Here is a 14,771-nt window from a genome sequence, read left to right on the forward strand (position 1 = left end):
AATAATTAATATACTCATTTCCATCCCAAGAATTTAATCAGGTTTCAGTTATTAATTCAAAATCAAATAATGTGCTGTCACCTACAACTTTAAAATTTTTCTTTATTCTTAATATTTCTTGCACTGAGACATTTTACTTTTAATGTGTTGGTATTTTTGTGCTTGTTTATTCTCTGCTGGTTGGTCATTTTTTACTTCTTTCTGTTTCTATTTTTGTAGATTTTTCTTTATATTTCTGGCCAACCTGGCCAATGTTATGCACCCTGAATTAAATGTCCCTCAACCTTCCTATATCATTAGTGCCCCTGCTGTTCAAATATAACCACTCACGGCATTACAGAGACACTGCATTGTCTCATAAACCTGTGCCACTCCACCACACTCCAATATCAGATTTACATGTTAAATCCAGCATTAGCAGTATTTCCAAAGAGAGTTCATTGCCAGTTCTGCTTTTAAGGTTATTTACCAGGCACTTTAAATTTGTCTTACAGCAAACTGAAGGTTGTCCTTGGCGGTATAATTTATTTTACAAGAGCATAATGTTAATAGAAAGCACTCCAGTGTTGACAAAGGATTATCCACTTGCCCGAATATGTCTCCGTCTTTTGTATCAAGAAGACACTACACCAAGCCAGGCACTTCCTCAAAGAGTTAAATGTCTGTGGTGGTAATAAGTAATTCCACTGTCATCATCGCTTCCTTCTTTCTGGAGGTGAGTTTAGCCTAACTTCTCAGAATCAAGGTCCTCAAAGCTGTCTCAATTTTGATGGATTATTCAGATCAAATTTCTCTGCATATGTTTAACAGTTTCCTGAATATATAGTACTTTTTCATTCCTTAAACATTCACAGTATGTTGCTAATTTGGAATTTACATGACCATTGTGACCTAAGACAGTTTAACTGGATCTGTAACATGACCATGAATCCCTGGGTTGAAGCTTCTGAAAAATGTGTTATCCTGGTCACGTACAATAGTGATTCTCATGTTTACAATTTTACAGACTGGAAACTCCTCCTATGCCCCCTTAGGAATACACACCATCTCTCTGGTGACCATTTGGCCAAGTTCCTCTAATTCACTACTACAACATAGTTAACTTGCTTCCCTCTGAGGTTTAGAGACTGTTGGATTAGCTGATATCTCCTGTTGATCTAGGATTTCATGAAAAAGACTTCTCGTGAACCTAAGCAGCAGGTAGCACTAACATTGCAATGGCCTACTTTTAAAATAGGTGATCTATAGTAAGTGAATATTCTGCCACATCTCTGCTCACTGCTAGTTACACGTTCATGCTCTGCATGCTTTGTCCTTGTCGGGGAGCTTTCATTTCAATAACAACCGAGATTTCCATTGTAATGGTTCCAGTGGAAATCCTTTATTACAGGGGTGCCCAACTCCAGTCCTGGAGGGCTGCAGTGGCTGCAGGTTTTCATTCTAACCCTTTCTTAATTAGTGACCTGTATTTTGCTGCTAATTAACTTCTTTTGAATTCATTTTATTTGATTTGCTCTTGAAGACTCAGACCCCTCAGTTGTTTCTTTTTCCTTAATTAGCAGCCAAGCAATAATGAGATACAAAATGAGCCAAAACAGGAGCAGCAAACTGTGACCATCCTACAATATCTGGAAATAAAGAAAGGTGAAGGTCTCAGGAATGTTGATCTGCTCTTAGAAAAGAGAAAATCCACAATTTCAGAAATGTCTGCTATTGCACAATGAGAGCACCAACAAGCCATGGAATTAAAGAGTTTAATTAACGACAAGAATCTGCGCCTCATTAAGCAACTGGTTGGTGTGAAACTGGTTGGAGTTTGAGGCCCTTAGGTGGTCTTCTGTTGGCTCCCTCTCTTCACATTTTACTTCTGTTTGAGTGCCATTTAAGGAAAGAAATGAAGCAATTCAGAGGAACGATGAAGAAATTCAGGGAAAAATTTCTTAAAAACCAAGTCAATTAAAATTAATTCAAAAGAAGTTAATTAGCAGCAAAAACAGATAACTAATTAAGAAAAGGGTTAGAATAAAAACCTGCAGCCACTGCGGCCATCCAGGACTGGAGTTGGGCACCCCTGCTTTATTACAACAGACCTAAAGGGGTCTGCATATGATCACTTCGGTTTACCATAACATGACTGAAGAAATATGGGAGAACATTGGTTTATCAAGGCTAGAAGTATTTTCATAAGCCATTCTTATCTATCATTTAGTACCCATTTCTAACATTTTTTACATGTTCTAGTTTCCATCTGTGGTTGATAGCTGTCAGGCCTTACAGAAGCTCTGGTCCAATGGAAGTCTAGGTGGAGTTGGTACTCTAGGGACTAGCTTTCCTCTAACATCCAAAAGATGTGCAAGTTATGTTATTTGGAAAGTGTGACCAGTCTGAGTGTGGATATATGGCCAGTGTATGATACTGCTAGGAAAGACTCTGGTACTCTGAGATTTAGAGAATAGAAGTAGGATGAATAGTCTGCCTTTACCTTACTATGAAGATAAAAAATTTACAGTGCCCCTGTCCACACTTCCTTTATGTGCAAACATTGTTCAGAACATACAGACACCTTAACTTAACTTGCTTTTGTGAAAATTGAATGAAATTAATTAAGGGACAATAAGTGCTGTATGACTGTGTGAAGCACAACTCACCGTTGAGCCAACACAACAAACAATCAGAATGGTTTATATCAGCACACAGCCCACGCACTGTACATCAATCTGACATCAATGCAGTGTTTGTCTCCTAAGAAAAATACAACTTTTAAACAGTCATATAAACATTTACTCCTGTAAAATAACATCTCTATTTAATGTATATAAAATCTAATGTCTGTCTGTATGTCTGTCCGCTTTTCATGAGAGAACTACTTAACAGATTTAGATCAGGTTTTTGTCTATAATTTCCTTGAATATTACAGTTGATTTTGCGACTTGTCTCATTGCGCTATGTATCATAGTTTGCTTGTAGTACCGATTTATTTGCGTGAATCCAAGAGACACGCAGTGGGCCGAGGGTGGGGGGGACGGAGCTCTCCTCACTCATGCGCAAGCCTCGGGGAGTACTTTACATCCGCTTAGCTAGCAAACGAGAGAACTACTTAACAGATTTAGATTTTTTTTTCTATAATATGCTTGAACATTCTGGTTGATTTTGCAACTTCTCTCATCACGCTATGAATCATAGTTCGCTTGCAGGAGCGATTTATTTGTGCTAGGCCGAGGGGAGGGGGAAGCGTGACATCAGGAGTGGGGAGCCCGACAGGGTCCTCCTCACTGCCCTGTTTCACTACTATGTGGGTGGAGCTGCATGGGACAGCTAGTATAGCCTAAGTGCAGAAACAAATTAATATATTGCACAAGTACGAAACAAACAAATCTATGCTCATTTTCCACTGTCACACACGTGTGCATGGGAGGCAGCTAAAGGGCTTGAGTAAGGGCAGTTCCAAATCAGACCAGGATGTGGCAGAGTGCACTGACTCTTTTTCTCCCTTTCCTGCAGACCATTCACGGGAGATTCCACCTGGCCCTCTTGATGTCACTTCCGGGTCCGAGCCTATGGAAGAAGACCTTGCCAGCTCCGGCCCCTGTGATGTCATGTCCGGATTCGAGCCTATGGTTGAAGACCCTCATGAGCCCGACCCCTTTGACCTCACGTCCTGTCTTCCCCTTTAAAAGCTTCCACCTTTTCCCTATTCCCTCAGTTCTGTTTTGGACTCGGTGTTGTGCACATCAGTGCTGTGTAATATACTCACAACTTTGCAGCCAGGATACCAATTATATGGGTGGCTGCCCCAAACCTTGCTATGGCTCTTTGTGGCTTTTGTGACACCACATGTAGATAGAAAACACCTGCATGCAAATATACGTGCAGAAATTTGCTCAAGTGTTAGGAATTGGAGAGGTTCACAAATTTTTTTTTTGGCTGCATAAAAATTGATGGCTATGTTGTCAAGACACACTTCACTGCTACTAGGGACTATGATGTACCACATCACTGATGTTACATTTTATAACCCTGCGCTACATTCAGTACAACATCCCAGGGTAAGAAATCTTCCTTCAAATAACTACAATGGGTGAACTGTTGCTGGTTAGCATCTTTTGATCATCAACTCTCCAAAACTTTGTTTACAGTTTGGTGTCTAAGATTTGTTAATATTGTAGTGTTATCAGCTTCTGGTGATTCCCCTTTCACCATCATTTATGGTTCAGTGCTTTGGTTTTGGAAAAAATTCATCTGATTTCTGGTATTGCCCCTCATTATGTTTTCTTGAATATATTGTAAGTGTACTGTATCTCCTTGTATATTTACCCCATCCTAGTGGGTGGCCAAATTTCTTCTTGCCAGCAGGTCTGCCCCAACTAAAAAAGACAGGTGGGTGTTGTCCATGCCATGGTCTGGCAACAGATAAAGTGACTGGGACAACACAAGTACACATTGTTAGTAAGAAAATGTATGGTGCACCTGCTCACGTGATCTGCTTGCATGATACCCTTCAAAACACACTGAGACTCAGACAATAAGACAGAATATACAGCAGTTATGCAGTAGAAGCTTTAAAAGCATATTCTCCTTAAAAGCATTCTGTACATGAATATAGGCAGACATAAACTATAATAAACCAACATGATATGAATAAACAAAAGTATATTTGCACTTAATCATAAAAGCGCACATACTTTACATAAATACACAGAGAGTACACATATATAGTGCACTTGCAGTAAACAAGTAATAGATACATACACATTATAATATACACACTAATATACATTAAACCAAACGTGACCAACACTTTGAATAACAAATTATTTTATATTTTAAATTCCGATTAGGCTCATATTCTGGAAACTTCGTTTCTACTTTCTTTGTACTGATTTTGAAAGCTGACTGCTCATGAGAGGTCTCCTCTTAAGGTGCATTAGGTGAAATTATCTTTCCATTTAAATTCCTCAGTGCCTTTCCATCTTTCATCAGCCATCTCTACGAAGTCTTTGTAAATACTTTAATTTCCAAGCTTTTTAATCTAATGCTTTTAAAACAAAGGATGGTGGTTATAGTAAATTCTCTTTAGATATTTTTTATATTGTTCACAGTGATGTGTTTTCTAGCCATTCCTATTTGTGCTTGTGCATCAAGAAATATATTACCCACCTGTTATAAGGTTGTCGACCAGTGTTGTGGGCACACAGAAGATGCCAACTAGCAAGTCGCTGACTGCCAAGTTGAGAATAAATAGGTTGGTCACTGTGCGCATCCTGTGGTTACGCAACACAATATAGCAGACCAGGCTGTTCCCCACCATGCACAGGATGAAGATGAAGAAGAAGGAAATAATATAGCTGGCAGCTACAAGAGGTGAATGTTGATAGTAGGGGAGCAAAGTAATGTTCCCGCTCACTGTGTCCAGTTCAAGACTCAGTGTCCTATTGATGTCACTCATCAAGCCCTCTTCCAGATTCATTCCTTCACAAAGTAAGAACAATAGGAAAATAGTGTAGTCTGGAAACAGAAACAGAAAATAAACAGGTTTTATTGTCAAAACTGAACTAAACTCAAATGCTGAAGACAAAAGTGGTGGTGTTACTGCACACATAAAGGGTTTATAGTTACCAAAGGAGTTGTGAGCATTACTTGTATGGGACCAGATTAGACATGCCAATCCACCTAACCCACATACTTTTTGAATGTTGTAGGAAGATCAGAAACCCATGAAGACAGGGAGAGAACTTTCAAACTCCATTCAATTTTAGTCTCCAAGAGCATAATAATAACAATTCTGAGCATAATATATGAATGGTAGGATTTAAGGCTAAATACAATTATAATGACTACTTTTTTAAGCTGGATGTGAAATATTGCATTAAAAAAGTGTGTGGTTAAAGCAAGATGATTTTTTTTAACTATGTTACTTTATCAGTGGAGTAATAGTGGGTAGTACCATTGCTTCACAGCTCCAGGAAACTGAATTTAATTCCTATCCCTTCTATCTGTTTTTCTCTTTTTCTTTATTAACTGACATTTACATTAATCCTGAAACAGGAGATCTTTTAGAGTTACAATTAGGTTATTCTGTTTTGGAGAGCTATATACAGTATATTCATCCATCCATCCATCCATCCATCCATCCATCCATCCATCCATCCATCCATCCATCCATCCATCCACTATCCAACCCGCTATATCCTAACTACAGGGTCACGGGGGTCTGCCTGATTCAATCCCAGCCAACACAGGGCGCAAGGCAGGAAACAAACCCTGGGAAGGTCGCCAGCCCACCACAGGCTATGTATATTCTTTTAATGTTAATATTTCCATAACTATCCATTCAAAGTAGATTGTGTCTACAATGACATAGTTTAGGCGGCTCTGCTCTGCTAATAACATAACCTGCTTAGTCTAATTCAAGGTAATTGAAGTGATCACACCAGAGCAGGACCAACACATCAGACTGGTCCATCTAAGAGATTTTTTTCAGATCCACAACTGCAGATTGCACAAGAGGTATGAAACAGTGGTGGCTACTGGAAGTGTTCACAGAAGATACTGCTAAAACAGATTAGAAAACTGGTTAATGCTCAGTTTCTATTAGTTTCCAGATGGGTTTTGTGTTGTTGTACTGCATTGTTTTTCTGTTCTTCTCATTTCAATATTGTATTATTAATAAGGGAGTTTGAAAGTTTGGCCCATCAAAAGTGTCCTTAAGTATATGTAGATATATTGTATGTGTGTGTGTATGACATACACAGAACCGCCCCTTCCTATACACAGATCATAAACTGTACATGGGTCCCATGACCAGAGTTTCGCAGACCTCTGCTATTCAGGAGTTACGCTGGACAGCCAATTGGATTGCACATTTTTGTTGCTTGGTTTACTTGACTTGAGTCAGATAATACAACCATAATATAAACCATAGTGTAACCGGGCATGTTGCATATAATCACTGTTGTAAAATGCAAATCATTAACCTCCTTTTTTAAATATCTAAATATTCATCTTCATTTTGTTCCTGTATTTACTGCACTAAGTAAGTTTATTAAGCACGTTCAGTAGTAGTAGTAGTAGTATTTTTTATTTTGTTATTAGTATTTGCAGTATTTTATATACAGTATTATTATTAATAGTAGCAGTAGTTGTATTATATAGTATTATTTTTATTATTATTATTACTACTGATTGTAGTATTTATTATTATTATTATCATTATCATTATTAGCAATAGTAGTAGTAGTAGTAGCAGTAGTGTTAAAATTGTTTTTGGTGTTATATCACATCACAAATAATAATATTGGCTATATCAAACAACAAAGAGTAACAGCACATTGATGCTGTGGACCATTATTATTATTATTATTATTATTATTATTATTATAAATTAGGTCTCCATTTATAAAGAAAACCAAACAAGTGGTATATCATTGCCATTAAATACCACTGAAGTCCATATCTATGGGTTGACCTTCGGATTGCAGTAATCCTCCCAGTTACTAGTCAAAACTTAAGCCCTTCAAGAAATACCAGAGGTCATAGTGGCATAAGATCATATAAGCAGCCTGGCTATCATCAACATCAACTCAGATCTTACACAGAAGCTGTTGTGTGATGACCTGATAAATGATTTTGCCTTCAGAATATAAATATGTATGCTGTTTCGATATGCAACAAACAGACTGAAGAAACCCATTAACATTACCTTTCGAGTTTTGATTATTTTAAAAAAGGATTTGTATTTGACGTTAAAAGCTATAGTTAAGATTGTGGTGTGAGCTTCTTTGTTTATTTCTATATTTATTGTTCAAATTAAAGCTGTTTTAAGAACTACTAATGTAGTGGTTTCAAGGTGGTGTGGGATGGGGGTTGGATGGCTCCGTAAAGATTCTGCTTATGGCCCAAGTTTGGCCTGGAGTGGCACTAGACCTTCATCACAAAATGCCTCCATTTTTGAGTAGAAGTTACCTTTCATGAACCCTAACATGTTTGGTTTTTGTGATCAAATTTTTATTCATATTCTATCAATAAAAAATAAACAGTCAAAAGTTTCAAACAAAAAGTGTGATAACAATGTAAAAAGAAGAAACAAAAAAAAAATCCAAAACAGTACATACTTGTAATACCGCCAACCCACCCCCCATTCCAACATGAAAATTACACCATAAAAGAACAAATTTAACAAAACCATAACCTGCAAACCTGCCAGGGGCTCTGGAGTTTCAACTATAGATATACAAGACCACGAGAGATGCTTGACAGCAAAGGTGCAAAAAGGAAAAAGAAGCAATATATAGGCTTTTAGTGCGCCAGCAGCCGACCTCCATAGCTTGATAGATTGATTTCTCCATATCATTGAATCTCTTCCTAATTTAGAATCTCCTGCTATCCTTTTGTCTTTAGATGCTGAGAAAGATTTTGACCAGCTATATTGGGAATATCTATGGTCAGTCCTGCATAATATGGGCTTTGGAAATTACTTATTAATATGATTAAAACACTCTATTCCTCTATGTAAGCTGTAGTACTTGTAAATTCTTTAATGTCTTACCCTATCCCTATAGCAAGGGGATCTTGTCAGGGTTGTCTACTCTCTCCTCTCCTATCTGCATTATGTCTTGAACCCCTGGATATAGCAGTTGAAGGTTTGTTGAAATCTCTCCTGCTTGCATCACAGGCTCCCTTCATGCAATCTCTTTATATGCAGATGATATCCTTTTATTCTTGAGTGATGCTCCAGCAGATATTATTAATGCCTTAAATTTGTTTATAAAGTTTGGGAAAATTGCTGGACTTAAGATCAATTGGAATACATTGGCATTGTGCCCACTCAATTTCATTTACCCCATCTATAATATTCTTGCTAACAGTCTTGAATACAGTCAATTCATATATTTGGGGCTAGATATATACCCATCACCGAACAAAATAGCTACTTCAAATTATCTCTATATTTTGAATGAAATCAAACAATCTCTCTCCTCCTGGTCCTCACTTTGTCTATCCCTTCCTTTTTGAATTGCTGCAATAAAAATTAATATTGATCCCCATCTGAATTTTGTTAGTTCCATGATCCGACTCTCATCTCTCTTACATTACTGGCACAATATTAAGACACTCCTTTCTAAATTTATTTGAAATGATGGACACCGCAGTTGAAATATGCAACTCTAACTCATGCCAAAGACGCTGCTGGCCTGTCTTTGCCAGACTTTGAATTATATCATTTGGCTTTTGTAGTTCATCCCTTGTTTGTTTCACTACATGTCCCTAAGTGTTCTCCCTCTTCATTACCACTTGAGTCATCTACAGCTAGACCTTACAATCTAAGTAATATTTTATTTTGTAAACTTCCCATACAGTCTTGAAGTCTCCATTTTGGGCCTGGTTTAACCCATTCCATTCAGTGCTGGCACTCGATCAGGATAGGACTTTTATACGCAGGTGGCAAAGGCAAACAACTATATTTAATAATTCAGCTATTCCAGCTGGAGGACAACCTTGCATATTTCCTCCTTGGTCCCATCTGGGTATTATGACACTAGGAGATATTTTACTGATTCTGGACAGAAGGTTTGAGTCCCATAAATACCAGAAGTGACTCTACTCCTTTGTGCCCTAGAGCAAGGCCCTTAACCTGCAATTTCTAAGCCCTGGGTATGACGTTAACCTGGATCCAGCCCTGCAAGCTGGAGGAAAACTTGGGGGTTGGTGGCAGGATTGGCACTCTAGCCACCGTGAAAAACCTCACACTGTTCAGTGTGGTGCTGAGGTGTTACCTGCTGCTCTGGGTGGTTCATTGTGTCGTGGGTGCAGCTCAACCTCTCTATCTCTCTCTCTCTGGATTGTGCTTTATTCAATCTGCCCTTCACCTCTTTTTACTTTAATCTCCAGCTCAGGTCAGTTCTTACGACCAATGGTGTTGATATAGAGTCTAGTCTTCCTTCCAATTCTCTATTTCTCTATCTAACTACTATCCCTACTAGCAAAGGCCCTGTATCAGCTATTTACCCTTTATTATCCAAAGCCTCTTATAAACCTGCTTCTGTCATTTATCTGTGGACTAAAAACATATCCTATTACTAAAGGAGCATTTGCTGGAACACTGTATTTAAGAATGCATGTATGTCTTCCAAAAACTCAATCAATCAGTTTTCACAATTTCAAATCATTCATAGAACGTTCCCTACTCCTAGGGAGGCAACACGAAATGGGCTTGGTATTCAGATGTCATTCCTGCTCTCTAGATCTCCCTGGTACTTTGCCTTCTGGACTATAGTTGCCCATTTGCTTTCCTGTATATTAAACTGCATCATTCCCATTTTTACTTCAGTGGTTCTCCTTGCTGATGACGCTTCCCTTTCCTTTAATTGTTATCAAAAGAGAGGGTTCTTATTATGTACTGTAGCTGCTAAAATTATTATGGCATCTAGATGGAAATCCCCAGAATTGATGACTGCTCAACACTGGGTTGTTTCATTTTTTAATTTAATCCATTTAGAAATGTCCACTGCTAGAATTAATAATGCTTCACCTAACATCTTTGTAAGTATACAGAAGTTTTTTGAAAGTCATAACTGTACTATACTGATTGTATAGAATAGCAGATCTGAGGCAAAATATTGAAACGACTGTGCATAATAAATGTGTGTGGATAATGAAACACACTTTAGTGTTCTTCTACAATTTTTTGATTCTTTTGCAAAGTCTAGCTATGTGCTGAAGTAGGTCAGATTTATATCTTTCTTTTGATTTATTACAGTGAATTTCTTTGCAAACTATTTTTGGTATGATGCACAATTCCCTAAAGTTCCATAACTTTAAGATTTCTGGTGAGGAATACACTACAGAATACTTACAGTATAACTCCTAAAAAGATATAATTTTAATTTAGGCTGCAACAAGGTTATTATTGAAACATGACAGAAAACATTTATCACACAGAAATAGAAAGGTCACAGTAGCTGATATGTGTTTCTTTTAATCAAATTGCTAGCCAAGTCCCGAAAGCGAGAGAAGGGGTGTGCTGCTGTCTCAAAAACACATCTCTCTTCATTCCACCCACTTATTGTTGTTTGCAGATGGAAATTTCTCTCTTGTCACCGCTGAGAGATTTTCTCCCAGGTCTTTTATTTTTAAGCTGTTTTCTTTCATAATTCTCACTTTACTCTTGGGTTTGCTATTTGTTTTCCTCTTAATTTATTTTCTTTTTATCTGGTCTGTTTACAATGTCTCCATTCCATGAATTGGTTGTACATTTGCTTACCTTTTTTTTTTTACTTTGCTCATTTCTTTAACTTTATGTATTATTTTTCTTCTGCACTGTATAACTGCGAGGAGGCTCACTGGTGGTTTTGAGTACCTGAACAGTTACTTATATTGCCTTTTGAAGTCCACAGTCCTGACGGTGTTCAAGTACTGTAAGGATACAGTGTAGCTCACTGTGCAGCTGACAGTTATATATTTTTTACTTTCTCTTCACCTGACAATTACTCTTAGGATATTACATTTTCATTTTACAGGTTTTGTTGCATTCGTGATCCATTCCTTGAGAAACTGATTATACTATAGACATAATGTGGAAAAACAGAACATGATGAGAATATCATGCTATTCAATATTTTTAAACATTTTCACTATCACCAAATAATTAATTTTCATTGGAAAACCCAAGAAATTGAATCAATGTGCTTGTTTTATAAGAATGTCATCATTTACAAAAGACACATAGTAGAGAGGGCGAAGCTACTGACATCCTATATTATATTTACTAAAATAGTGCTGTGCATTTCAGAAAGTGGCAGCAATTACCTTAGAAGAACGATTGCGATAGTACATAAAGCAGTGCAGTAAGACACTGGAAGGAGAAAATCAAGAACTCATCAAGGATTGTAACTGTCAATTGTTTTAGGTATTTTATTGTGTGGCAGAAGGGGTCATTTTGGAGTGGACCCCATATCCTCAATAATGCCAAGGCAGTTCATATAGGTACAATGAAGGGCATTTGTAAGGTATACAAAGGATGTAAAACAGGAATAAACACAACACAAAAGATATAACATAAAACAATGACTATGCCACCCTGGGACTTACTACATTCTTCTCATCTAGCTAACGGACTAAAATTAAACATTCAGTCTTAAAATGTCTTGGCAAGTTTATTTACTTTGTATAAAATATTTTTTATTTCCACAGCTTTATTATGTGGTGACATGTCCACAATGGCAGTATTTCCACATTTGTCTTCAAACTTATTACGCTTCAACATTAAATTAGTCCCAAAAACATTACACACCTACTCAGACTTAAGGCGTATTTCTGAACACAATCGCAATCTCCTGTACTTTGTCCACTGTCAACAGACCCTCTCGGTCTCACTTCTGGCTAGAAATACAAAAAACAATCTGATAGTTTGTTTGTAAAAGTTTTTTTGACCTCACTCACTGTTTATTTTGCTGTTTAAACACTTCTGCTAAACTCTATTAATGTGTCTTTACTATACTCATGGGAATGTGTGCTGTACTAGAATTATAATTAACTTTCCTTTTTTTCTGATTGTCTTGAAGGTATGTCTGTGGTTTACATAAAGAGTCAATTAAACTAACCAGATTACACATTTTTAGCTTTAATTAGACTGAGACAAAGCCTTTTAGATTCCAAATTTCAGATATAAGAGGAGCAGAATCTCATTGTATAGATAAAGGCAAAAACTAAAATGTCAACAGACCAGGCTTTAAGACGTGTTTTCTGCATTTCATTGTCAGGGAATCAACTGAGCTAAACAAGGAATTATTTTGCCAGTGAAATCCACTTAGCTGTGTATTTTAGTTTTACAGGACACAATATAGCCAGTGACAGACAAGTGCATTGTGGCTTCAGAGTAGGTTGCATTTCAGAGACAGGTGGCTGGAGGAAACAGTGACATTGTCCTACAAGGCTCTATTTGGTATAATACAGATCAAATACAAACAATAATACAAGAGCATAGAAAACTGTGGTCTGAAAAATAAGCAAGGATGAAAAAAATAGGCTGATGAGTAATGGCTAAGTGGAAATTGATTTTGCAAACTTAGTGTTTTAATCCAATTTAATTTGTTTCAGGTAAAATTTGTGCCATTGCTGCAAGAAAAAAGATGTTTAGTGCTGTTCGGAAGCATTTACATGCGTTAATTCTCTTTGTATCCATCTGTCATGTAGTATCTAAATAAATATGTCTACTGAAAACAAAATCACCAGAATTATTTCCTGTAGACATTTTTGTTGAGCTTTCATCTGTTGGTTGCTCTACTGGTGTTATGCCCAGCAGGTATGAGACTTCAGAGGGTGACTGGAAGTCAAGGATGTAGTCAAAAAACTGTTCTGAGGATCAGAACCAGTAGAACACCTATCAGTAAACTAGGCCAAAAATCAGAAGGAGTGCAGAAAGTTAAAAATCTAGTGAAACAAAACAAAAAAACATTTTTCAAAAAGGTTTGAAGTGTTTTGAAATCCCTGTAGTTGGGCAGGGAAGTGTACCCCTGGAAGATCTTTTACTCCATTGCATCATGATTGACAGGCTATGACCTCTAAGGACACACCAACTATGGGTCAGTCCTAGCAATGGGAATCGACAATAGTGCCATTAGAGTAGCAGATATATAAAAACCCAAATCACAAATCAAAATTAAAAATTGAATTACATTTGAAAAACAAACGAACCCAATGGATAACTTAGGGGGCAAAATTCCCCAACAGAAGAGAATGATTTTCAAAATAGGAGTCCCAGACAATTGGTGCAATCCTGGCCATCACAGTCTTAAACATGTATCGGAAACAGAAAAGAAAACTGAAGCTATACCACGCATGCAGCATGCATACCATCAATTTCATGTGCAGGCATCAACACAACGAAAAAGGCAGATGCTAGGTAATCTGGTTTGGCAGGAGGCAAGCAGCTTGCTCTGTACTTAGTATTCCTGTGGGGAAAACATAGTAATATGCATTACGGTGCATTTCAGGTTGTCTTCATATAGAAAGTTTGCATCATATTATGTTTAAAAAAAATGTCCTCCCTTAAATAATGTGAATGAGAGAAATAAATGACCTGGTCACCACTCTACCTTCCAATACTGTAACAATTGACCCATTTGTACTATCTATCTATCTATCTATCTATCTATCTATCTATCTATCTATCTATCTATCTATCTATCTATCTATCTATCTATCTATCTATCTATCTATCTATCTATCTATCTATCTATCTATCTATCTTGATTTAACTGGTGTGAAAGTGATTACCTCCATTACGCCACTGTTGAAAAGAACATAGGTAAATAGGGAAGTGTGAACAAGACTCCAAGGAGCAATTATTCTTATTTTCCACTCCAAAAAATGTAATACTTCCAAAAAAAAAAAACTCTTTTTCATTGAGTTTTGTATTTTGAAATGGCAAAATATTCGCCAAAACAAATTTTAGGGTCAATTTTGCAAAACAGGATGTAAATTGAAACAGCTGTTTCACTCATCACTAGTGAGCAATGAAAAACCTGTGTGTAATGAATTACTGTACAGCATGAAATGCTAAAGCAAGAAGAACCTCTAACTGGTATCAATGACATCCTAAACATTGTTATGAATGTAAAATTGGTAAATTAAAACCTGATTTGGATTAATTGGGTTTATGTGAATAGTTATTGCAGTGATCTCTGGAGTGGATCAGTGCTATTATGAAGGGCTTCAACTTCACACAGTGTATCAAATTAGAATAACCAGCATTATCTTTCCGGTAAAGCCAC

General features: G+C 37.0%; 1 protein-coding gene across 1 annotated transcript in view; it reads right to left on the reverse strand.

The window, feature by feature from the left end:
* LOC114650065 (neuropeptide FF receptor 1-like) overlaps nucleotides 1–5,489 on the reverse strand; it is a 72,023-nt gene extending 66,534 nt beyond the window's left edge. Inside the window, exon 1 of the mRNA XM_028799543.2 lies at nucleotides 5,158–5,489. Coding sequence (XP_028655376.1) covers nucleotides 5,158–5,467 — 310 coding nt within the window. The 5' untranslated portion in view covers nucleotides 5,468–5,489. The remainder of the gene's footprint in view (nucleotides 1–5,157) is intronic.
* Nucleotides 5,490–14,771: the final 9,282 nt, after the last annotated feature.

This window comes from Erpetoichthys calabaricus, chromosome 1, assembly GCF_900747795.2.
Source record: "Erpetoichthys calabaricus chromosome 1, fErpCal1.3, whole genome shotgun sequence".
NCBI classification, from domain to species: domain Eukaryota; kingdom Metazoa; phylum Chordata; class Cladistia; order Polypteriformes; family Polypteridae; genus Erpetoichthys; species Erpetoichthys calabaricus.